Below are 25962 nucleotides of genomic sequence, written 5' to 3' on the forward strand. Positions count from 1 at the left end.
AAATACCAGTGTATGATTGGTATTCGGAAGTGAGCCTGCAGTTAGCACATGCTGATACTATACTTGGTAGAGAATTATATGTCCGTTAAAGTCACCATTTCAGAGGTTAAATAATATAATTCTCTTGGCCGATAATGACTAGTCCGATACACACACACGCGCGCACACACACACACACACACACACACACACACACACACACACACACACACACATACACACACACACACAGTATTGCAAAAACCATACAAGAATAGAAGAACAAACTATATGCTGAAAGATACAAAGAGGGGTCACTACGAGCATATCTCCTTTCCCATATAATACAACTAGGTAAATACACACACACACATAGATAATGTAAATATATGCCTATACAGCCAATTTGAACTGTATATCTTGATATAACCATATACCATATATGTATAATATATTTAGCTTTGCCCCCTAACAAAAATTATTTAATTTTGACACACACAGACACACCCTGGCCACATGGTTAATGAGAGAGTCAGTGAAGGAGATGAGTATCTTGTTTGATTTTGTTCTCTCTCTCTCTCTCTCTCTCTCTCTCTCTCTCTCTCTCTCTCTCTCTCTCTCTCTCTCTCTCTCTCTCTCTCTCTCTCTCTCTCTCTCTCTCTCTCTCTCTCTCTCTCTCTCTCTCTCTCCCTGTACGTGGTAATGACTGCATAAGTTTTATAGTCAATACTTGAGTGACACATTTGCGAAGAACTCAAAAGACGACCAACTTATGAAGGTAGAGTCTGTATCGTTGTCTGCATGAATATAAAATGTCAGCGAATGGATGATCTCCGTTTATCTTCAACGTTTTGTTTCATCTGAGCACTTTTTCACGATCAGAATTGCATAGCAAATGATAAACACGATATTTAGCATTGTTATCAAGGCCCTGTTCAGACTAGCGGTTCAGTTACAATGTAAGTCAATGGAGACACTCGCACACAACCGCGTAGTTTTTCCTTGAATATGAGGTACCGTCGCGGTTTCTGCGCGGTTCAAACCCCTAGTGGAATGGTTCTTAACCTTGTTCAGTGTCCGTACCCCTTGATTATCTCAGAACATTTTCTCGTACCCCCATCCAATATAATTACAATCCAAACATATGAAAAGGATTAGTGATAAACCTTGCTGAGAAATTATTATATATATTCCATTACTGAACTCCTAGGAGTTCAGTAATGGAATATAACAATGATATATAATATATATAATAATTTCTCAGCAAGGTTTGTATCACTGATAATTTTCATATGTTTGGATTGAGGAGGAGTAGGTGGGGGATGGGGGTGAAGGAGTATGTATGAGAAATAGATTGACGTAGCCTGAAGGGATTTCTCCCCGTCTTCTCCTTTTATGCATGGGGGGACGGAGAGGGGGATCGCCGAATTTATGAAGCGGCATTGCTGTGGATGTGCTGTGTTTTGCGACACTCCTTCTGACCCAGGGCAGTGGACAAGATGCAGGGATGACCCGTCATCCAGGAGGTGCCAAGATAAGATGGAGGGAAGAGGGTAGAGGGGAGTGGAGTATCTAGGGGGATGGAAAGGGTGGGAGTGGTTTCTATGCCTTGGCTTTTGGCTACCTGCCGAGTAAGGGGGAAAAAGCCTTTGGTATATGTATGTATGTATTACTGAACAAAGTTACTTCTTTTATTTCAAATTAGAAATGTGAATTAGTAGGATACAATGAATGCACATTTTGATTTCTCATGGTAAATACACAGTACCATCGCACTGGCTATCATGTCTCGTACCCCCAGGATTAAGGTTTCGTACCCCCCCCCCTTGGGTGTACAGGTACCCCCGGTTAAGAAACATTGCCCTAGTGTGAGCAGGGTCAAATGCTGCACAGCAGTGTTTCTAAACCTTACAAGCTTTGCGAACTCCTTACGTCTTCCATACGGGATTATTATCAAGTCAACTCTTCCAAGCATTTGGGAATAGAAACATATCATATCATACAAATCATTACCACATTCTAAGAGACACAACTAGCTAGGGGGAAAAAATGGACGTTTCGACAAAGACACACCAGTGTAATCATGAATTATGATAAAGTGCGCCATGGCCGAATTAACTGTGACATGTTGAATTCCCCATCCTGCGAACTCGTACTACACTGAAGAAATGGAGAATATTCTCTACTATCTTCAAGGGATTACCACATTAGGCTTCCACGGGTTTCACCAGCGCCGACAGTTGAGAGCTCGTTTGAGTAAAAACGACTTCGGTTACATCATTTGATCTTTCAAATCTCCAAATAGATTATCTTTCCGTTATGTATAGCAAAGCTGATTGATAAACTAAGACTGTAAACTTATACGAATGTTAGACATACTGTTGAAATGTTCTTAGAGAAGTCTAGATTTCTGTAAGCGGAGGTAGGATGTCGGGGGGGGGGAATAGCCCAGTGTGATCATTCCTAAAGTCATGGCATAGATTAATTAGGTTTGCATTAACATCCCTTCGACGTATTTTTTCTTATCAATTTTCAAATCTAATTTCTTTCAGAGAGAAGGATACAGGACTTGTCGTTTCTTTCCTGGTACACTATAAAAATAAATTCCTTTGCGAGTAGAAATTTGCTTCAAACGAATAATGTGTGACTCTGGTCCATAATGGTTCCTCCTTCATTCACTAAGATTTTGATTACGTATAATTATGCATGGCTGAAACACAGTTCACCAAAAAATCAAGTAATTATTTACGATTTAAGTAATCGCAGGTTACATATTCAGTGTAGAATCCGTTCACTGTTATCAGGGCCCTCGCATTTCGGGGAGGGGGAAGGGTGCATATGCCCTGGAGCGGCATATTTAGGGGGGAGGCAATTATAGTCTGGACATGCCGCCCACAAGGCTGACAAAATAATTATAATAAAGGTCAAAGAAGACCTGAATATATTACCGTAATGAATTTGCGTTAGAATCAACAGAATATGAAATATTTTCCCTTATCCTTTCTCCACTGAAGCTTGTAGAAAGAAGACATTAGAAGAATAAATTCATTTGTTGAGGATTGAATACAAAGTTGTATCTGAAGTTAGGAAATATAAGCATCAACGTTGTACAATGGATTCCCCAAAAGAGGGTGAAAAAGAGGAAGAAGAAAGACAAATATAAATAAATAGCACCAAATATCTTACCAATCTGAAAAAAATATATAGTGAACAACTGTCAGGACAAAGAAACCGTCAGAAAAACTGAAGGTAAAAGATGCACCTAACACCGCTTATAGCAGAATTCAATATGGCGGGCGATGGCTTCATCTTTCGGGCGTATAGGTAGTCGTCCCATCATTGCTTCAGTGCAGGTTATTTATTAGATGCCACTGCCACTATAAAATAAGAATTAGATGATAACAATTAGTTTATAAATATATTTTAAAAAAGGGCAGTAGAATATGAAAATTCTAATAAAATGTATTTTTTGGTTAGGTAATTGTTTAGTGTGTGTTTATTCTATAAATATTCGACTCGCACCCCTGTTCTCAGGTCTTGTCACTAAGAAAGTGATGAGTAAAAATAAAATAGGGATGAATGTGATAAATCATATATTTTCGCATGAAAAAATACATATCGATAGTTATTAGCAATGTTACCTAAAGAGGCTGACCCCATATCTATTGTTGAATCTGATAAGAAGCCGCAGATCGACAATCCATTGTCATTATTGTTTATATTCTTGTCATGCGATTAATTAATTGTTTGATTTATAGCGGGAAAAGAAAAGTGATGAAAATTGGTTTACAACGGTAAGATTTTTGTAAGTGTCACTAACTGTTTAAACAAATCCTATTTTGATTAAATCTTACTACCATTTGCTAACGCAAACATCACCTTTTGTGGAAACCTTTAGCTAATTGAGAGCCTTGCCAAAGTTACGTACGAGGATTCGGACACGTTCTGACCCTGTATATAAATTTCGACCGTACAATGTTGACAGTCACAGGGTTCACGAGGAGCGTAAGGAGAGGCCTAGCAGCAGCGATGGGAAAACTTAAAGTACATATTGTGTATTGGTAAGTTAAAAATTTTACGTTTGGTTTTGAATTACATGAATATAACTTCTTAATTTACAAATTATTATATTTTGCCATATTATCATTATAACAGTGAATTGGTGGAATACCGGTTCAAGGTACCGACTCCTCTCGTATATTACATAACTGTTATTCTTATTACTGAGTAATGCATTAACTATTTCTTCTTAGTAAGAAGACTTCGCTTTTCTCAATCCCCCCTCTTCACAAAACCAGTATTGTTGGGAGCTTCACCCCTTCCACCTCTGTGTACCTAAAATCCCTTGCCTAACTTAACCAAGGCGAGCTTCACTTGGTCAAGCGTTACATAATCTCGTTTAATGTTGTATTATGTATAGACTATAGGTACTTACAGTGGAGTAGTCGACAATATATATTTTTTTATTTGATCGTTTCCTTTTTCATTTATTATATTTTATTAACTTTTATTAACTTATAAAGGGATGTTTTCTGAAAAATGGGTTTTATTCCAATACAATTATACACAGATATTTTTCACTTTTTTGGACATATAAGATTTTTTCTATGGAATGGTTACATTAGGTGTAAGGCTAACTTAGATGTTGAATACAAGGTCAAGGTCAGTGTTAGATATCCATGGTTGCATGACTGGCATTTTACATTTTTTCAGCTACAAGTTAATTGATGCCACTTCATTTTGAATGGTAGTCTTTTCCATTATGTTTAAAAACAATTAGGTTCACATAGAATTTAGCCCCGCAGAATTGTAAGTACATTTACAATAGAATTTCCAATGTTTGGAAGCGTGCCACTATCATCAGACTAATAAGATCCAACAAAGCTGCAATTGTTTCCTAATGTTGTCCAGGGTCACAGAGTGCCGAGTACCATATGAAATGTTATGTTACTATTATTCCCACACAATATTTGTTGAAGTCCTGTACACTTTACAAACGCATGACTTGTAAAAACTGACACGGCAGACAGTAAATGATATTCATGTTGGGAATCCATGCCAATGAACATTGTTAACAAGACATAATTTTTGTTAACTTGCATAGCTACTGACGTTCTGTGTAGTTGGTTGTCGAAGGTGTCAACAGCTATCCAATTTAACAAAAACTGTATTAGAGATAGACATAAGCTGAGTCTTTAATGGTTACCATTCCGCAACAGCCTCGGGGGAAGGGGGGGGGGGTGGAATATATAACTTAACATGTATGGATTGCCAACTACTAAGCAGGTAGACATGCATCATGTCCAAATTCATCTTGGAGACCTGCAGCTCCAGGCAATGTTAAGGTTGGTGGGATTTGAAGTTGAGTGGGAAATGATTTCTCTGAAATCAGTCTTGTAGGATACTGTATCCAGGTTCCTGTCACTGGACCCCATGATGATTGAGTGGGCATATGAATTTAGACTGTGAGAGTTCATCAAATGCTATAATTTATTATTCACAATGCACAGTGTAGATCCATTATTACAATTTTAAAAATGTTACAAGTCTTGAATTTCTTTGCTATTAAATTTTTCTTATTTTCAGTGGGGCCTGAGGGTATGCTCCCAAGTTCCGTCAACTTCAGACGGAACTTGAGGCGGAGTTCACTGACAAGTTAGAAATAGTAAGTATAATTTGAGTATTTAACTTCCAGTATTTCCTATCCCAGGGTTCTAATGTTCTTAATATGTCCCACTCCTAGAACACCCTCTATCTTTCTCTAATGTTCTATCTTACCCCTCCTCCCTTTTTATGATCTTACCCCTCTATCCTTTCACATTTTATTTCTCAAGACACTTTCTTTAACGTTCCATCACCCGTCACCCAGTAAAACTCTACTCCACCCTTCTCTGGCCTCCACTTTTTACTATGTCATCCCCTCTTGATATTTGTCAGTATCAGAAGTAATGTTGAGAGAGTATAGTTGTTTATGCCAATAATTTTTTTTTTTTTTTTTTTTGTATATTTTATTGTTTTTTCTTTTTTTCAGACTGGCGAGGGAACACCAACTACCACAGGATGGTTTGAAGTGAATGTGGATGGAAAATTAATCCATTCCAAAAAGGTATGTAACAGACTTCTTGTAGCTTTGGATTGATATTTGTCATGTATAGAACAACTTTGGTATGTGTTTGCTAAACAAAATTGTTCTGTATCTCTATCTAGTTTGTATATTCTCTCAGGATTTGGTCATTTTTATGAATTGTGTGCATAGGTATTGCAGGTGATTGGTTACATGTAGCAAAGACATGACAAAACTCATGTCCAGTGTGTTGCTTTGCACTCTTTTATTTCTTTGCATATAGATTTGTAAGGTTTGACTAAACAAGTCACAAGTCGTTTAATTTCCAGATTTGGTCTCCTTGACCCAATCATCCCAGCAACTTTACATGTATATTGTTTTAGTGCAAATTATGTAATTTCACTCGGTTGATACAGTCTCGGTTGCAGACAGCTAGTCATTGGTTGGCTTGCAGTACAATTTTGTAGTAGTGTATGTACTTTCCTGTAGTATACAGGAGAGGAACAACCTTTGAGTTCCCATCTATTCTTCAGTTTATAATGCCTAGCTTCAAATTCATGTATGGTTCCAACTTGATTTAAATCCTTATTTTCCAATTATCAAATTTAGATTTCTATTCATTGTAAGCTATTCAAAGTATTTATCGGTGGGAGTGGGGGTGTGCCTTTGATTTGGCTACCTTGCTTATATGGGAGAAGCCCTTGATATATAGATGTAAAACTGAATCTTCACATCCTTTAGACAGTAAGGTACTGTGGTAGGTATTGCAGATATATGGGATAGGAGGAATGCTTATAGGAGCTGTCAAGAGTTTTTACAAGAGTTGTAGAGAGTCAGGATTAGAAATGGAGAGAGGGAGTAGTTTGAGGTAAAGGTGGGGCTTAGTCAGGGATGTGTTATGTCACCCTGGCTGTTCAATTTGTACATTGATTGGGTTGTGTGAGGTAAATGATTGGGTGGTGGATCAGGGATTGGAGATGGTTAAAGAAAATTGAGAAAAGTGCGAGATAAGCCAGATGTTTGCAGACAACACTGCGCTTGTGATGAGATCAGAGGAGGGATTGAGGAAGTTAGTGACAATTTGGGAAAGTGTGTGCAAGAAGGAAGCTGCAGATAAATGTGGGTAAAAGTAAGGTGATGAGATGTACAAGGGGAGAAAGTGGCAGCAAACTGAAAGTGAGTATTAAGGGAGAGACTGGAGGAAGTGGTTAGGTTTAGAAACTTGGGTGCAAATGTTGCAGGAGAGGGAGGAGTGGAGGTAGAATGTAGATTGAGAAAAGCAAGTAAATGCCTTGGTGGATTAAAAAGTGTAATGAGAAATAGATATTTGGGAATGGATGCTAAGAGAAGATTATATGAAGGAGTGATTGTGCCAACAGCACTGTATGGGGCAGAAATGTGGAACATAAGAGGAGTAATTTGAATGTTTGAGATGTCTGAGAAGTATGATGGGGGTTACTAGGCTGGATAGTGAGAAATGAGGCGAGGAGAACGGGTGGAAAGGGAGCTGGGAGGTAGGGTTGATGAAAGAGTATTGGGATGGTTTGGACACATGGAGAGAATGAGTGAAGAAAGATTAGTAAAAGAGGTGTGGAAGGAGTGAACATGAGGGAACGACCTAGGATTGGATGGATGGAGTAAAAGGGGCTTTGGGAAAGAGGGGAATGTCTGTGGAGGAAGGACGGGAGAGGACAGAAGACGGGGGTGAATGGAGAATGGTTGTATATGGATATTGTGATCCATGAGGTGGAATGGGGGGAGAGGGAGTATGTGCGAGGAAAATTTGATGCAGCCCAAAGGGATTTCTCCCCGTCTTTTCCTTTTCTGCATGAGGGGACGGAGAGAGGGGGGTCACCTATTTAATGAAGTGGCCTTGCTGTGGATGTGTTGTGTCTTGTGATACTGCTTCTGACCCAGGGCAGTGGACAAGGTGCAGGGATGACCCATCATCCGGGAGGTGCCAAGAGAAGAAGGTGGGGGTGGAATGGGTGGGAGTGGTTTTATGCCTTTTTTTTTCTCTCTCTCTCTCCTCCCCCTTGTAATGGGGGGGGAGCCTTTGGGATGTGTATGTATTTTCTGTCACTGTAGTCTATTGCCTTCAGTGACCTGAATACTAATCATTTTACCTTTCTCTTCTATTTTTCAATGTTGGCAGACTGCTTTTTGTCTCTTGTGTGGTTTATCTGCCAGGCTGGTAACCAGTTTGGTTGTTGTCCTTTGTATTCTCCTGATCTAGTTTATATCTTTCACACTGTGTGGGGACCATAGACCATACCACAGATGCATATACTAGTCTTGAACTGATCAGGGTTTTAAGATTTTCCATAATTCTTCATTCATGAAGTGAAAAACCAATAGGACAATATGACAGCAGTAAGGGCATAAGCAATGTAGAAAAAAACCCTTCAACATTGTCTTCAGATGAAGAATCTACATTATAAGCAAAAATTCAAGCAGTTTCTCTTATCTTTTTACAGAACGGAGATGGTTATGTCGATAGTGACAAGAAGTTGAACAAGATCATGGATGCCGTTCATGATGCACTAGGAGACTAATTTGTGAAACAGGGACAACTTGGGTGAGGGGAGGTCCACTGCTGATTGTGATGTAATCCAGACTTAACCTTTCTCAGGAACATTTCATTCCCACCTTGACCCACTTTTTCCAGTGGCATTCATAATAGCCTTAGTTTTCAACATTGTGCCTTTACTCGGCAAGCAGTACATGACAGCAGTGAGGCATTCATATCATGGAACCTGTCTCTGTATTGACAAACATAGTTCTGATGAAATTTGGCACTGAAAGTTCTTTGTGGATGGTGTCAGATGGATGTGTGACTCATGGTGGTCACATACAGCGATGGGATTGATGAATGAATGACAAGTGGTGGAAATCTCACTGAACTCTTCCCCCCCCAAGTAAGGAATTAACTTTGAATATATCTGGAATATTTAACAAAAATTGTGCTTTGTATTTATTATTTTTAATAAAATACTCATGACATCATGTTTAGTTTTTGTCAAAGGAAATACTTTAAGGCTGTGAGCTTTGCCTTCCTTCTGATCTCTTCCCACAAGCTTTTTGGAGGAAAAGAAGGAAAGAACTACAGTATTTAGTAATTGGATGGTCAAATTTGTATGGATGATGGTAAATAGAAAGTAGTAAATTTGTGAGGAGAAAGATGGACGAATTAGTGTTGAGTGAAATGAAACTGAAAGGTACAAATAAGTTTGACTTTAGAAGTGTGGTGGTTAGTGTTGGGCAAGGCAGGGGATGGTACTATTTGTAAGCAACAAAATGGGTAAATATGTGGTTGAGTGAAGGGATGTCATCTAAGATAATGTGGGTGGTGCGATTAGGATGAGGGTTATTGCTGTGGATGTGCTGCATCTTCAGACGCTGCTTCTGGCCCAGGGCAGTGGGAGAGATGCAGGGATGACCAATTATCCAGTAAAAGCCAAGATAAGAGGGGGGAGTGGGATGGATGGGAGTGGAGTACGTGGGGATGGAATGGTTTCTATGACTCTTTTGGCTACCTCCCTTGTTAAGGGGAAAAGCCTTTGGTGTATGTATGTCATTGCAAGTGCATGTGGCACTTGGAATGAAGTGTTGAATTGATATAAAGAGTTGTAGGAGAAATTTAAATTATATGGTGTTAGGATCTTAATGCTAACATAAACCAAGGGCTCAAACTGTATCGAGCTATGGGGCTCTAGGAAGGAATTGGCAGATACAGTATTGGAAACCAGCATTGAAAATATGAGCAAACAAAGACAGGCACATACATGAGCCAGGGTGGTGGGTGGGAAGTAGTCAAGAGGATGTCAATGGGCTTTGTAGTACTTAAAAAAAGGATGATGGAAGAGTTCTAGATGTAAACATGTTCATGGGAGAGGGTAGCGAGTTGAGATCATTATCTGATGGAAGGGAAACAACTTCATTGACTAGAAACCTGCTGCCAGCATCCACGAATGGTTTTTTGTCACTCCCGCAGATACCTTTAGGAAGAAACTTTGTCGTATAACTGGAATGGTTTCCATCACCAGTTGAAAGTGGTAGAAGGCAAGTAGTCACTGCTTGTCAGCTCTCCATATGTGAAAAGGTGGAAGAAATGCAGTTGAAAATTGAGCTTCTGGATAGTTCAGAATCTCTGCCATTTTGAAGATTTATGTTTAGACTTAGGGGTTAGATCTTTTATAAATTTGGCCCCTGGGTCCTGAGGAGCTTAGGTATTATGACTTGCTGTCAATGAATAAGTAAATGATACTAAATTATACATTTTCAGCATGTTTTTTACAGATAACATTATTAATATCGATTTGGATTTGGTTTAAGAATTTCTGTTAATGATTTTGTAGGTAGGAGTCCTCGTGCACTGCTTTGCCCTGGGCTTGTATTGCTGTTCAGACAGTCTTGTGCCCACTCATAAAAATTATGCACCTATGACATATGAGCTCTTATGGAGTTTTCAACACAACTTATCATTCAGGACTAAAAGTTCAATCTTCTTGATGAAATGGTACTGGAAATGGAAAACTATGCTTGCAACCCTGCTTCTGCAATCAAGATAATCCATTTTCTTCTGCTGTATGGCACTGAGCAGACTTATACAAGACATGCTGCCCCCATTTACTTGGCCTTTTCTGTCTTTATCTTGCTCTTCATTCTCTGGTATTCCCGAAGTCGAACTGCATTAATGTTGATGAAACCATTGGCATCACTTGGGTTGTAGTCCCCCTGGATGTTCATAGACACCATTTCCTGGTTGTACAACGATGTTGGGCTTTGTCTGCCAAGGACATAGGCTGTAGGAGGTGAGAAAAAAAATGTGAAAGGAAATGCAAGGATAACCTGTTGGGCTGTATTGATTTATCATCCACTCCCAACCACTCTCCATTTACACCTATCTCTTGCCCTCTCTTTTCCCTGTTTAATGAATATTCTTGTACCCAAGGCTCCCCTAATCCTGGGTGTCCATCCATACTACTAATTCTTCCATCAACAGCATCCTAGTATTATTTTCTAGTTGATTACCTAACTTAACCTTAACCTCTTTCAATGTTTTCATTTTCCTTTCTAACTTGGCTATTTTAAGTCTTATTCTCAGTATTAAGGGCAGTAGTTTTACTTGATGAGCGCTTTCATTCTTCCATCTTAGATTCCTGATTATAATATTGTGTGTATATTCACGAGTATATAATTGTATTTTTATTTGTTCTGTATAATTATGACAGGGTAGACAGGAAGGCACTGTGGAAGGTATTGCAGAGATATGGGATAGGAGGAAAGCTGTTAAGAGCAGTCAAGAGTTTTAGAGAGTGGTAGAACCTGTGTTAGAAATGGAAATGAAGAGAGTAGGTTAAGGTAAAGGTGGAGCTTCGCCAGGGATGCGTTATGTCACCTTGGTTGTTCAATTTATACATGGATGGGGTGGTGCGAGAGGTAAACACAAGGGATGGGCAAGGGATTGGAGATGGTGAAAGAAAATTGGAGATAAGCCAGTTGTTGTTGACTGACAACACTGTGCTTGTAGTAGGATCAGGGCTCCGACAAGGGGAGGGGGCAATGCCCCCGGGGTGGCGTGTTTTTTTTGGGGGGCAGCACTTTTAGTGAAAAGAAGGTAAAGCAAATTCCCCATAGTGTACTTTTAATGCACAATTTATCATGAGTTGTGTGTATGAATGATATGTGTATAAAGGTTTTGTGGATGAATGTTACATGTGAATCATGCTAGTGACCATCAATTGTGGAAGGGGGTGGTAGTGGTAGTTTGTGTAAGTGTGTGGGGGGGGTCGGCACTTTTCGACTCGCAATGGGGCGGCACTGATCCATGTCAGGGCCCTGATTAGGATCAGAGGAGGGATTATGGAAGTTAGTGACGGAGTTTGGGAAGGTGTGCAAAAGAAGGAAGTTGAAGATTAATGTGGGTAAATGTAAGGTGATGAGATGTACAAGGGGAGAGGATGGCAGCAAATTGGAAGTGAGTTTTTATGGAGAGAGACTGGAGGAAGAGGATAGCTTTAAGCAAGATGCTGTAATGACTCATTTATTTTATATTATTTGTTTATTTGTATTGTTATCATTTGTCCATTTGTTTATTAATTTTTGATTCTCATTTATTATTAGTTATACGTCAATTTATTATTATTTACTATTTACCTGTTTGTTTATTATTTAACTATACCTATGCATTTATTTATGTATTTTAGCTATTATTTACATTATTATAGTGTTTGTTTATTCATTTATTTGTTTATCATTATTATGATTTTTCTGCATCCGACCTAAATATGGACCAGAGGGTCTCCTGTCGGCATGCTCCGCCTTTGTAAGCACTTCAGTACAATAACGCCCATGTAGGCATCATGAGGTATAAGTGGATACATATGGGTGTCGGTGTTTTGATTATATATATGTGTTTTTTTTAGTTTGTACATAAGTTTATTAGTTTGCCCTGGATTCTGTGAACTGGTTTGATCACATTTTCTGTGTTTATTATTTCTCGGAGTAAAAGAGAACAAGTAGTACAGCAGTGACTATATTTTATAATGCAAGTAATGTGATGCATTGTACATATGGCAGCCAATGCTGCACACAAGAATTGGACTCGCACTGAAGTGTTCAAATACCTGTGTGCAAATGTGGCAAGAAAGGGAGGAGTGAAGGTGGAGGTAGGATGTAGATAGAGAGAAGCAAGTAAATGCCTTGCGGGTTTAAAAAGTGTAATGAGAAATAGAAGATTGGATGAAGGGGTGATTGTGATGACAGCAATGTATGGGGCAGAAACATGGAACATAAGAGAGGAAGAGTTTAAATGTATTTAACATGAAATGCCTGAAAAGTATAAGGGTTACTAAGCTGGATACAGTGAGAAATTAGGTGAGGAGGAGGGTGGGGGTGGAAAGGGAGTTGAGAGATAGGATTGATGAAAGAGTATTGGGATGGTTTGGAAACATGGAAAGAATGAATTAAAAAAAAATAGTAAAAGTGTGAAAAGTGTCAGGAGTGGACATGAGATGGATTGATGGGGTAAAAAAGGCATTAGGAAAGAGGGAAGGAAGGAAAGGAGAAGACAGAAGATAGGGGTGAGTGGAGAATGGTTGTGTATGGATGATGCTGTGATGCATGGAAGGGAGAGGGTGGGGGATGGGGGGTGAGGGAGTGTTTGTGAATGATATTTTGCCTAAGCCCAAAGGGATTTCTACCTGTCTTCTCATTTTATGCATGAGGGTATGGAGAGGGCGGGGTTTCTGATTAAATGAAGTGGCCTTGTTGTGGATGTGCTGTGTCATGACCCAGGGCAGTGGGTGAGATGCAGGGATGACCCATCATCCAGGAGGAGCCAAGAAAAGAGGATAGGGAGGGGTGGTGAATGGGAGTGGAGTACAGTATGTGGGGATGAAAGTGGATGTGGATTTATGCCTTGGACTTTGGCTACCTCCCTTGTAAGAAGGAAAAAGCCATTTGTATATGTATTTATAATCAATTTATAATTTTCTATGTATTGTAGATTACTTAACAAAATAATGTTTGATTTACCTGTATATTTGGTAGTTAACATTTTTCTATTGGTTATACTTGTTCCTGTAGTAGAGTGTTGTACATAGCCCTAGTGGTATATTATAAGCTGAACGAAATTGGCAATAGTCAATTTTATGCATAATTTCTATGAAGGGGTCAGTTAGTAGGAAATTTTACTTCACTTACTGGTGATATTTACTATCCATCTATCAGTATACCAATAGGCTTCAAAATCCTTATAAGGGAAATAGCCAACATTTACACAGTGAATAAATTTGTGCCTAATGGTAGAGAAGCTTTCTATATGCAAAGAAAAGGAAAGTGAATAGCTGTTCATGCTGCCATAAACTTAAAAAAGAATTGCTACACTCCTTGAAGAGGGACCTGTTTTACATTCACTTTAAACTTTTCTGTACCTTTGTTGGAAATGCTACCATGCATTGCCGTCACAAGAGCATAGAGTACATGTTAACTGGAGATACTCACCTTGACCTTTGAAGAGCTTGAGTGTAACAGACCCATTCACCATCTCCTGTGACTCATCAATGCACTTCTTTGTGTACTCAAACTCAGGGCTATACCAAAGACCTGAGAATCATAAAAATATGAAAGGTAGAGGTACATACCACTTGCCCTTACAAAGCCATATGCTATATATTATTCATAATAGAGAAAGTAGGTTTTATGTCTGTGCCCGTGTTGGATTTCTGTGCCCTAGAAAAGTGCAACTCTATACAGTGCCATAAGCAAGCAATCAATCAGTTGTTGCCTTGAGTTTCAGTAAGTGGAAAACCTGCAAGCCCACAGTGGCTGGCAGAGGCATTTGGAAACTTCCATAGATCTCTGTGTGTGAAGAAAGGTGTCTGTTGCATAAATATGAAGCCAGGTATGATATATTGGAGAGTAGGAGACAGGACCCCACAAACATTGCTCATTTCCTGTATAATATAACGAAGCAAATGAATATGTAAAATTGAAGTAATGCAAAGAACAATAACCAAATTGGTTTCCAGCTTAGCAGACAGGCCTAATAAGGAAAACTTAGGAAAACTGTACTTTTCCCCATAAGGTCAATAGTAACTTTTGTTTCAAGTTTCTCTGGTTACTGTAGAACCAATGTTTTACTCACCATTGTAAACCTGCTCTGCCATGCGTTCCCTAAGGTAGGCCTTAAGCTTCCGCACCTCCCTGTCAAGACAGAACAGTTCCAAGTCCATGTGAGCCGTCCGCAGGAGCATCAGACCCGGAGCCTCGTAGACCCCCCGGGACTTTGTGGATAAGAGGGGATTTATCAATGGGGTGAATAGGCCCAAGACATTTATATTATTATACACATTTTTTATCACATGACATTCAGGGCAAAGGTAGTTCACACTGAAGAGCATACTACACAGAAAATTTATTAGCCATTTTATGAAAATGTCATAATTAATGTTGTAGGCATTTTTTATTTAGATATTTCAAAATGACAAGAGAAAGACATCAAATTGTTAAAGTAAAATGTCTGCAGAAGTTTGAAAAGAAAAGAACAGAGACTATACTAGATTAAAGTTAAGTGTCAGCTTTGGGGAAGCATCTTGAAGTTATTTTTTAAAGTGTCCAGGTCATGGACAGATGGAAAACTTTCAAGGGGAAGAGAATTTGTCTCTCAGTGAGAAAAAAAATTATTATCTTGGTTGAAAGCCATTGTACAAGAAAAGGTTGACCCATTTAAAAAAAAATTAGTGCTGCCACATGGTCTCGTAAGGATGGGTGGCATATAGCTAACTAGTTCTGAAGAACAGTGAACCATTAAGATAGTGATAGAAAAGAGAGAGAGCTGAAGTATTGTGCCGGGCTGAGAGAGACTAAAGTTTGTAAGAAAAGATATGTTGAGAAGTTGGAACATTTTTTAATTTACTTTACCCAAGAATACTGAGTAAGGCAAGTCACCCCATATGAGAAGCATCTGCCACACAAAGGCAAACAAGTGGTAAAAATCCAGAAACCCACAAACATGGATATTTGAATTAGATTAAAAGGATTAAATACTTGTGCTCTTCCTAACACATGAATACTGAGTGAGGCAAATCACCCTACACATGAGAAGCATCTGCCATGCAAAGGCGAACAAGTGGTAAATTTCCAGAAACAAACATCAATATCAAAATTAGATTAAAAGGATTAGACACCTGTACTCTTCTTTTCCCCACCTTGAGTCCAACAAACCGATTCTCCACAAGGTCCACACGGCCAATCCCATGGCGAGCAGCCACCTCGTTGCAGCTGCAGAACAACTCAAGCTTGTCTGGAGTCGAGGTTGAGGAGGTTGACTTGCCCTTCACTTCCATATTCACAGGCAAGCCTGGGGGAGGGGATAAGTGGAAGATTAGTAATTGGTTGAAGGTGCTAAGTTAGTCAAATGTGAGTTGTTTTGGGCCCCAACTTAGCAAATGTGGTACATAGTGATTCTTATTATTGTGAGTGTAGGTCCACCTTGGCTCTGCCAATGAGTGGCTAAGTTCTTCAAAGCTAATAAAAGATAATGTTCTTATTATTTTTTGTTATTGATTATTAGTATTATAAAGAGGTATTATAAGGCAGTATTATAGTATTATAAGGCAGAGGTAGAAGGAGTGAACATGATGGGGCAACCAAGAACGAGATGGATGAGGTAAAAGGGGCATTGGGAAAGAAGTGAATATCTGTTGAGGAAGGAAAGGAGAAGACAGAAAATAGGGGTGAGTGGAGAATGGTTGTGTATGGATGATGCTATGATGCATAGAAGGGAGTGGGTCGGAGTTGAGGGAGTATGTGTGAATGATATTTTGACGCACAGCCCAAAGGGACTCCCCATCTTCTCTTTTTCTGCATGAGGGGATGGAAAGTGGGGGCTTGCCAATTAAATGAAGGGGCCTTGTTGTGGATGTGCTGTGTACTACATTGCTTTTGACACAGGGTAGTGGGTGAGATGCAGGGGTGACCAGTCATCCAGGGGGAGCTAAGATATGAGGGAGGGAGAAGTGGTGAATGGGAGTGGAGAATGTGGGGATGGAATGGGTGGGAGTGGAATTTATGCCTTTGTTTTTTGGGCTACCTCCCTTGTAAAGGGAAAAAAGCTGTTGGTATATGTATGTATTAGTACTATCATTATTATCATCATCATCATTTATTAATAATAGTAAATAGTATAATTGTAAGGTGATATTGGGAACACTGTATATAGTAGATGAAAGTGTACCTTGGCTGGGGTTGATGCTTTGTGCCAGGGGCATCCACAAGAATTTTTGTAGGGGGATGGGTAAAGTTAAAGATATTATATACATATACAGTTAATGGTATAGGGTTATATCAAAATACTTTAAATTAGCCACGTAGTCATATATTTGCATTATGTACCCTACATGAGTTACATTTCAACTTTCATCAATCATACAATGATATACTATAAATCAGAAATTTAACAAAATTATACATGATGGCTGGCAAAGTTTCAAACACATTCTGGATTTCGGGGGAGGGAGGCAACTTACCCTTTTCAAAGTGAATTGTAATGATATCTGAAGTATCTGGGGCGTCTTCTGGATTGGTGGTCATCGTCATGATTCCAGGAGGAGGATGGGACCAAGGGTCCTCCAGGACTCCAGACTCATAACTGCAAAATTAATCCTGTAGTGTTCATGTTTTGATCCGTGGGTTCAGCATTGAAGCGTGACTGTGTAAATGAGGTGTTAAAGAACACATTGCAGTGAAGTTGGGATTGAATTCTCATACTTTATCAATTGTTATTTTATTATCATTATTATTATTCTACTTTTTACAATGAATAATGTTTTTAAAATGAGAGATTCAAGGATCTTGAACAAAGTAGTCTGACCATAACTTAGTTGTTTGCTTTAGGTTTAGATTTTTTTGAATGACGCCAGACTGCTGGAATCATCCGGGGACCGCATCCCGTCCCTATTGAACGATGTACAACATACCTAACGTGGATAATATTGGCATCCATGCTCCAGGGTGACTTCGGAGTCACCGGCAGAGGAATATCGTGTTCCTTGGCGTAGGCAAACAGGTCCTGACGCCCTTGGAATCTCTCGTAGAAGGCGGGTATCCTCCACGGGGCGATGACCTGTGGAGGTAAAGAGGACCTCAAGGCGGTGTTGGACGTAAATAGGGAAGATTATTCGATGAAGAACGGTTGAGACAAGGTGGTCCGTTATGGTTTAGTGGTAGCGCACGTGTCTAGTAACCGCGTGGGGGTCTCGGACATGTGTTCGAATCCTGGCCAGAAAACAGAGGTTGTGAAGGATTGCATCCCTTCTGACCATCCGATGCAAGATGACACAGTCTCTTGCTTTCATGTATAAAGTATTCCGCAAACCACGAGAAAAAATATCTACTTATATCCCGTTTCTTTCTCAGCCTAAACAGAAGAACAGAAGTCTTATTTCGCTTATTAAATGGTACACTGACGCGTTACCTTGATCTCAGGGCAGAGGGCATAGCATCCGAGTTCGAAGCGCACCTGGTCGTTGCCCTTGCCCGTGGCGCCGTGGGAGACGTACCCTGTGGGGGAGGCAGATGAGTCGTCCTTTAGTATAAGACATCTATCTATATACCAAGGGCTTTTTTCCCTTATAAGGGAGGTAGCCATATCAAAAGGTACGCACCCATTCCACTTCCATCCACCACCCTTGTAGTGTATGCTAGTTATCATTATTTCTATTAGCATTTTGTATACATGTAGAAAATTAAAGTGATGCGTAATTGGATGTGTGTGTGTGCGTGTAACGAATTCTGGAAGTTTCAGGAAGAAAGCAAAATTACCATTTCTATTTACGTAATTAAGTTATCATTTCTATTGTAATGCAAAAGTTGATTGAATTGAAAATAGATTATTATTATATTTATTAAATTAAATATTGCATTAATTGAGTGCCTGTTAAATTCTGAAAGGTAACTCTCGGGGACGCCTTCAGTTCCAGGGTGACGCGCATTAGTCGTTCCTACGCGCGAGCTCTGAGAGGGAGAGTGCTAGTGGCTAGTGGTGTACATTTTTCGCTGTTCAGTAAAACGGTGAACCGGAAGCTCGTCTCATTTCCATTGTTGCCAAGCAACAAATGGCTCCAGTCTCTGAGGAGGCGTGGGTTCGGATCCCATCGCTGCCACCATTTGTTGCTTGGCAACAATGGAAATGAGACGAGCTTCCGGTTCACCGTTTTACTGAACAGCGAAAAATGTACACCATTAATTACACCACTAGCCACTAGCACTCTCCCTCTCAGAGCTCGCGCGTAGGAACGACTAATGCGCGTCACCCTGGAACTGAAGGAGTCCCCGAGAGTTACCTTTCTCTCAATTGTCTTCAATTATTCACTCGTACACAGAATTTAACAGGCACTCGATACAATATTTAATTTAAAAATGTAATAATAATCTATTTTCCATTCATTCAACTTTTGCATTACAATAAATAGAAATGATAATCTAATTACGTAAATAGAAATGACAATTATGCTTTCTTCCCGAAACTTCCAGAATTCGTTACACGTACAAACACACACACATCCAAATACGCATCACTTTCATTTCCTACATGTATACAAAATGCTAATAGAAATAATAATAAATTGCATACACTACACCCTTGTTACCCTCTCATCTTAATTCCACGTTGATGACGGGTCATCCCTGTATCCCGCCCACTACCTTGGGTCAGAAGCAATGTAGTTAAGCACAGCACATCCACAGCAAGGCCGCTCCACTTACAAAGTGACCCCCCACCCCCATCCGTCCTTTCTTGTGGAAGATAAAGAAGACTGGAAGAAATCCCTTCGGGCTGTGTCACATACAAGAAAAAAAAAATAGAAGTACAATACGCCAGGAGGCGCTGAATAGCTGCGACAGAAGCTGTGACAACTTCTGTCGCAGCTACGATGCACTTGGAATGCTGGAGCAGGTAACATGGTCCTTGCTGGGAATCAGAGATAAGTACGGGACTTGAACCCACAACTAAAAGAATGCGAAACTCAGGCCCTTCTTATTACACCACCAACAGTCTAATTGCAAACGTGCAATATATATGTACACATACACACACCGATCGTGCTCTTGAGCTCTCATTCGTGAGGATAATAGCTGTTGATCACGAGTCTAACACGTGACCCATGACGTGAATCACGCGCACAGACACGCATAGACAAGGCAAGGAATTGTATGTGTGTAAGGTCACAACATCATCCATAGATTGGGGAATATACCGTATGAGCTCTCGTCCGGGAGGGTAATGGCTGTCGATCACAAGATCCAAGTAACCATGTAGTGAGCGCTGAAACATTTGATTGTTTTAAGAGATGATATGACTTTATGGTTAGGGATGACAGGTGGTAAGGGACATGGAACTGCCTAGTTCTTATGACGTAACGACTCACCTGCACCCATCTTGGAGGCGGTGGCGACGAGGCCCTTGACGATGCAAGGGCGAGCGATGGCGGTTCCCAAGAGGTATCGGTCTTCGTAGGCTAAGTCGCCCCTGACGCAAGGCCACACGAACTCCCGTATCAGTTCCTCACGCTGATCCAGCACTACCACCTGCAGGAGCAGAAGGATATGCATGGACGGGATGCTGAGTAATTTTTCTCAACCAGAGGTTCGTGGGTCCCATGGGCCGCGCAGAAACCTACCAAGGGGTCCGCAGGTCGGGTAGCTCACCAAGGTACAGGAGGTAGCGGCACGCTAGGGTAGCATACTACTTGCTTTTGGTACTTCGTTTGAGTAAAAACGACTTCGGTTACTATGTTCTAGACTTCCATAAGAATATTTCAACAATGCGTCTAACATTCAAATTGGTTTAACGTCTCTTAGTTCGTCATCAGCTTCTCACTATGTGACGCAAGAGTAATGTGACATTTGGAAAACAAAAGATCACCACCGAAGTTGTTTTTACTCAAACTAAGTAGCAAAAGCAAGTAGCATGCTAGCGAGAAATGCCTAGTGTGCCGCTACCTTTAATCTCAGAAGTGAAGTTTACTTTATTTTCCATTACGTAAATACACAAGAATTTATTTTCTAATATTTGTGTGTCACGTTTGTGCAATGAAAATAATCTGATCATAAACACCAATTCCTGTGAAAAGAAAATATCAACTATTCTTATATACAAACGTCTATATACAAAGATTTTTCCCCCTTATAAGGAAGGTAGCCAATTCAAAGGCACGTACCTTCTCCCATCCACCACCCGCTCCCCCCCCCCTCTCATCTTAGCTCCTCCTGGATGACGGGTCATCCTTGTATCCCGCCTGCTGTCCTGGGTTAGAACCAATATAGCGAGACATAGTCCATCCACAGCAAATGCCCATATCCTATTTAGTACCGTATCAAAGGCCCCTGAATATACACGTCGATGTAAGGGGTCTACAAAGCTTGAAAGATTGAGAAACGTTGATGTAGACGAAGGGTGCATATCTATACGTGACCAGGAGAATTTTTATATCTACAAACCAATAAGAAATGACAAAGTACAAAAAAAGGAATGTTTGTTTATATAAGAAATAAAAAAATAAAAAATTCAAGTGATGAACACAGAATTATACCAAGGGCAGTGTAACGAGAATGATGTGCTGCATCTGGGGTTTAATCCCTGGAAAGTCATCTTCAATGTGATCGGATGTCGCAGAGGAAATACTCGCTTCTAGATTTTTGCAATTACGTTTAATTTAACTTATTATGAATTGTAAAACCCACGTTAATTCTCTGTGCAATGTCACATTATTCTGTGAATCCGTTTATGTGTGTGTGGAAGAGAGATGGGGGAAGTTTTCACGTGCAGCCAACAGATTGAGTTCACTTACCGTCTTGGCTCCGAGCTTGAGGGCCTTCACCTTTGCCTTCTCGAAGTCCTCATCCTGTCCAACGTTGGACTGTAGGAACAACAAGAAAGTAGTCAGCAGGTACTCGAGTGATCCAGGGAAAAAGGGGTGGGTGGTTGGGTGTCCTTGCCTATCGAACCTCCCATCCACACGGAAAACATCTCCCAAGGAAAACTCTCCTTTGTTGTTGTTAATTAATTTAACCTAACCTAGCCTAACCAATTTATTTTCCTTTTTACCTTTGACTGTTTTGATTTATCCTTAGGCCGGCCACACACGTGCAGTTTAAACTGACAGTTATAACTGTTCAGTTATAACTGTCAGTTGAAACTACATGTGTGTGGGTATCTCAGTGATACTGAGATACCCACACACGTGCAGTTTCAACCGACAGTTTTAATTGAACAGTTGTAACTCAGTTTAAACTGCACGTGTGTGGCCGGCCTAAGGGGGGCATTTTCCTTTTGGGGGATATTTCCTGACACCCCCTCACTTCTGGATAATGGACACAATTTCTTTATTCATTTGGGACTCTGAAATGGCAAGGTCTGTTACTCTCCTCGTCGGGCGATATGAACATACCGATCTCAATGGGTTATCACACTGGGTTATTTTTCCTTCGACTGTTCGAGCAGATTTGCAACCCGCGCAGCTTTCGGAAAGGATTCTGATGTGCTGTAGGAAACTAATTTCTCTTCAGCACATCAAACGACTTTCTATGTAATCGTGCTGAGAAAAAGAAATAATTTGCCCTTGTGATTATACGACGGAAGAAGTGCTGGAGCTGGTTAGTACCGCCGATTAATCGGAGGTTGAAGGAAAAATAGCGCGGTATGATAACCCCTTTACTCTGCCAAATATGATAACTGGAAATCAAGGGTATAGATCAAGTTGGAACTATAAATGAACTTGAGGCTAGGTATGGTAAATTGGAGGGTAGAAAACGGGACCCGACGAGCGTTGCTCCTTTCCTGTATATTACAATTAAGTAAATACAGGGATGGACCGACGTCATCTCTTCATACTGTGGCTCGTTTCACACGTATCGACTTTTCGCCGAGCGCCGTCCACGACACGACGCGACGTCGTGCTTTCAAATGACCAAGGGTGTTTATGGACGATTTCACACGTGGTCGTGAGGTGTGAAAGCGTCCATAGACACCCATGGTCATTTGAGAGCACGACGTCGTGTCGTGGACGGCGCTCGGCGAAAAGTCGATACGTGTGAGACGAGCCATAGTGACCTTTCCTGAATTTAAGTGATTTATTCAGATGTTGCCTCCACTGGACTGGGTTTGTACGGATTATTGTGTTTTTGGTCGATAATTTATTTTCATTACAAAACAACGGCAGAATGGCAGATTCAGTTTATATGAAAACTTCGGAAAAGATGGCCAAAGGTCCTTAATTAAACTTTTGTAACCTGCAGGCCACTCCCCTCGTCGTAAATGCAATGGCGGGCCCCTAAAGAAACAAATTAATAAATGAATAAAGATATGGAATTGATAGAATAGCAATTTATAATAATATGAGGATAATAATATACAAGATAAGATAAAGATATATAAATAGATAAAAACAAATTCTTCCTTGTAGACGACAGCAGAGTATTGAGGGCGCCAGCGAGTTACAGACTGGGGCAACAAAATTTAGGCAACAAAAAACGGCGTTATTCAACACTAAGTCGTCTGCACTTCGAACACAACCTAGGCAATCGTCGGGAATTTTCGGAAGTGTGACGTATGAGAAACCAAACATTCACACGGCACTGTAACAGTAAATCTACTGAATAGCTGTGAGAAAATCTGGATCACAATTTATTAAATTGTCTCAGCCATTCAATAGATTCAGTGATTAAGGATGGCGTGTGAATCCGAAGATTCCCGAAGATAGCCGAAGCTGATTACTAAGTACAAACTATTTATTCAGGGTTGAAAAACAGCGTTTTTGTTGCCTAAATTCAAGTTTATTAGCAATCATATTTCATGGGATTGGTCGGCAGTACTTGTCTTGATTGACTTTACTTGGAGTTCTGAGAAAGTGTCTCCCGTTATGCAATCTGACCTTTTAAATGTCATCCAGTACGCTTCAGCCCAAGACCAAATGATTCTATTGGACTTCCTATTCGTGATTTCATATACTGGAAACGGAAAATAACAGTTTTACTCTGAGCGATTTTGAAAAGAATTTGATCGTGTGGTCAGATATTTTTATGCGGTCTTAACTGATTCTATCACCAGCCAGCAACACATTGGAGGTAGTATGTAGTATATAAGGTATGTGTGTGTATACATGTAATTTATGTATATATATATATATATATATATATATATGTATATATATATATATATACAGTATATATATATAAGCTTCATATTGTTCCATTTTCCTACTCATTATGATGTATGCCATCGATCAAGAATGTTGATCGGTTGACTAACATAATCTCTTGCCTCCCGTTGACTCTTTGCATCAAGGTAGACGTTTGCAGGAAGTGAGGTTACTTGCCATGAAAGCGACGACCTGGTATCCCTCCTCTTTGAGCCACACGAGGATGCACGAAGTGTCGAGGCCCCCCGAATAGGCCAGGACCACCGTTTTCTCTGATTCGCCGGACGCCATGTTCGCTTCCCAGCACCTCCTGTAGAAGAGATGCCTTCAGGAACACTTACAAAAGGTATGTAATAAATAGATAAATAAATAGATGAATAGATTATTAAATAGATAAATGAATAGATAAGTAAATAGGCACTTATATAAGTTAATAATTAAATAGATATTAAAGTTAAGGTGTAGGAGCAGTTTTAGGATGGCGAAGAAGTTGGTCACAGCTTAAAAATTCCTCATAATTATTCCCAAATGAACGTTAACACGGGTCTATCTTAAAAAAAACATTCATAAAGTACATGAGCATAAATAACGAAATTGATGAGAGCTATTGTCACCTACTACGGAGGCAATGATAAGTACGATCGGGTCCAAGCCAGTATCTTTGGTTGTCTTTTTGCTTTCATAACGTGAGAGCTGATAACCAACAACTGCTTTCCTACTCCACTTCCCCAGCTGACGACAATACAGACCTGTAGTAGTACAAAATAGAACCTTTTCCCCGGTAGATCGATCGGAGGTTTCCAGAAACCGTTGCTGTTGTCTTTCTCGCTCTCCCCATGCTTCCGTTCCTCTTTCCCATTACTGTCCTTCTTCCATTATCTTCTACACGAGTCAATCATATTTCTTGTCATCTCTCAAAATAACCAGAACTGTATCACAATCGACATACATATTTTTCCAAATCCATAGCCTTTTGCAAATTTTGTATGGAGTGTAACTAGTTCAGATGATTTCTTATGATGTAATTGTATTTTCATTGCCAAAGCCACTTTTGTAGTGCCGGGTCACGTTCTATAACGGTCGACGTCATGACGTCGAGACTTCCTTCTTTGATGTCTTTTACTAAGATTAATAACAACGGCCTGGTTTCCATGGGAAGACGTTGAAAAGGCGTCGCCACAGAGGAGAAAACGTACCACTTTGAGAACTATCTTCAAATCTATTAGGCACTCGATAGCTCCTTACCTGCTTTCAAATTCAGCGAAATGTACGACGTGGACAGTTGTCAAGTCTTTTATATGGCGTCAGCGTCAAGTGACGGAGAAGATAAAAGTCTCCTGGCGGGAAATCCAGGTTCATTGCAACCACCACCTTTTTGAATGCAGGATCGAAAATCTTTGGATTTGGGGCAGGAATATCTCGTTGAAACCGGAGAACCTTTGCTACCTACATCGTGGCTGAAGCTTCCGGTAATTTCAGGACCTTAATCAGGGTCAGGGACGAAGAATAAGGTTATACGCTTCGCTCTATCTCATCAATATTACTTGGGTTGATGTTATTTTCTTTTTTCTTCGTTGACTTGAAGACGCAATCAGTGATAAGATCTTTTAACTGCCCTGGGGGTCTGGTGACTGGGCCAAGTTTATCTCTCACGATGACTTCACCTTCAGACGCGAAGGAAAGACATTTTGGTGGACAAGTGTGGTCTAAGAGCCTCGCCACGATCTTGGACCACGTGTTGGACACATGATCGACAGCTATAGCCCTTCCGGACGAGAGCACATATATATATGACCCGGTCTTTGGGTAATGCTGTAACCTCTCTCTCTCTCTCTCTCTCTCTCTCTCTCTCTCTCTCTCTCTCTCTCTCTCTCTCTCTCTCTCTCTCTCTCTCTCTCTCTCTCTCTCTCTCTCTCTCTCTCTCTCTCTCTCTCTCTCTCTCTCTCTCTCTCTCTCTCTCTCTCTCTCTCTCTCTCTCTCTCTCTCTCTCTCTCTCTCTCTCTCTTTCCCTTTCTCTCTCTCTCTCTCTCTCTCTCTCTCTCTCTCTCTCTCTCTCTCTCTCTCTCTCTCTCTCTCTCTCTCTCTCTCTTTCCCTTTCTCTCTCTCTCTCTCTCTCTCTCTCTCTCTCTCTCTCTCTCTCTCTCTCTCTCTCTCTCTCTCTCTCTCTCTCTTTCCCTTTCTCTCTCTCTCTCTCTCTCTCTCTCTCTCTCTCTCTCT

General features: G+C 40.3%; 1 protein-coding gene and 1 long non-coding RNA gene across 4 annotated transcripts; one reads left to right on the forward strand and one right to left on the reverse strand.

Annotated features, from left to right (window-relative positions):
• Positions 1 to 3758: 3758 nt before the first annotated feature.
• LOC143035864 (uncharacterized) lies at positions 3759 to 9049 on the forward strand. Of its 2 annotated transcripts, XR_012967334.1 has the most exons (5): positions 3759 to 3773; positions 3878 to 4040; positions 5566 to 5644; positions 6011 to 6085; positions 8521 to 9049. It is a non-coding gene; the product is annotated as an uncharacterized LOC143035864 (long non-coding RNA). The 2 variants fall into 2 exon arrangements; XR_012967333.1 differs by lacking the exon at positions 3759 to 3773 and having other exon boundaries at positions 3870 to 4040.
• A 1265-nt stretch (positions 9050 to 10314) lies between these two features.
• On the reverse strand, positions 10315 to 24984 carry Ass (argininosuccinate synthase). Of its 2 annotated transcripts, XM_076202956.1 has the most exons (12): positions 24495 to 24984; positions 23923 to 24055; positions 21397 to 21465; positions 19975 to 20134; positions 18024 to 18109; positions 17527 to 17672; positions 17077 to 17198; positions 15757 to 15908; positions 14694 to 14832; positions 14051 to 14152; positions 13583 to 13652; positions 12442 to 13326 (listed from the first exon to the last, which is right to left on the reverse strand). In XM_076202956.1, the coding sequence occupies exons 1-11, from the start codon at positions 24602 to 24604 to the stop codon at positions 13609 to 13611; spliced, it is 1263 nt and encodes a 420-aa protein (XP_076059071.1). In that variant the 5' UTR covers positions 24605 to 24984; the 3' UTR covers positions 12442 to 13326; positions 13583 to 13608. The 2 variants fall into 2 exon arrangements, with proteins under 2 accessions (XP_076059070.1, XP_076059071.1); XM_076202955.1 differs by lacking the exons at positions 12442 to 13326; positions 13583 to 13652 and adding an exon at positions 10315 to 10848 and having other exon boundaries at positions 24495 to 24979.
• Between the last annotated feature and the right edge of the window lie 978 nt (positions 24985 to 25962).

The sequence above is a fragment of the Oratosquilla oratoria genome, chromosome 19, assembly GCF_046742065.1.
Source record: "Oratosquilla oratoria isolate Oo_2021 chromosome 19, ASM4674206v1, whole genome shotgun sequence".
In the NCBI taxonomy this organism is placed as follows: Eukaryota; Metazoa; Arthropoda; class Malacostraca; order Stomatopoda; family Squillidae; genus Oratosquilla; species Oratosquilla oratoria.

What these genes read in the sequence shown, in the direction of transcription:
- Ass (XM_076202955.1), bottom strand. Translation starts at nt 24,604, where the DNA reads ATGGGAAAGAGGAACGGAAGCATGGGGAGAGCGAGAAAGACAACAGCA. An exon ending in GGCAGAGCAGGTTTACAATG is followed by an intron (nt 14,153 to 14,693) that starts GTGAGTAAAACA and finishes TATGATTCTCAG; the next exon opens with GTCTTTGGTATAGCCCTGAG. An exon ending in CAAGCTCTTCAAAGGTCAAG is followed by an intron (nt 10,849 to 14,050) that starts GTGAGTATCTCC and finishes CACCTCCTACAG; the next exon opens with CCTATGTCCTTGGCAGACAA.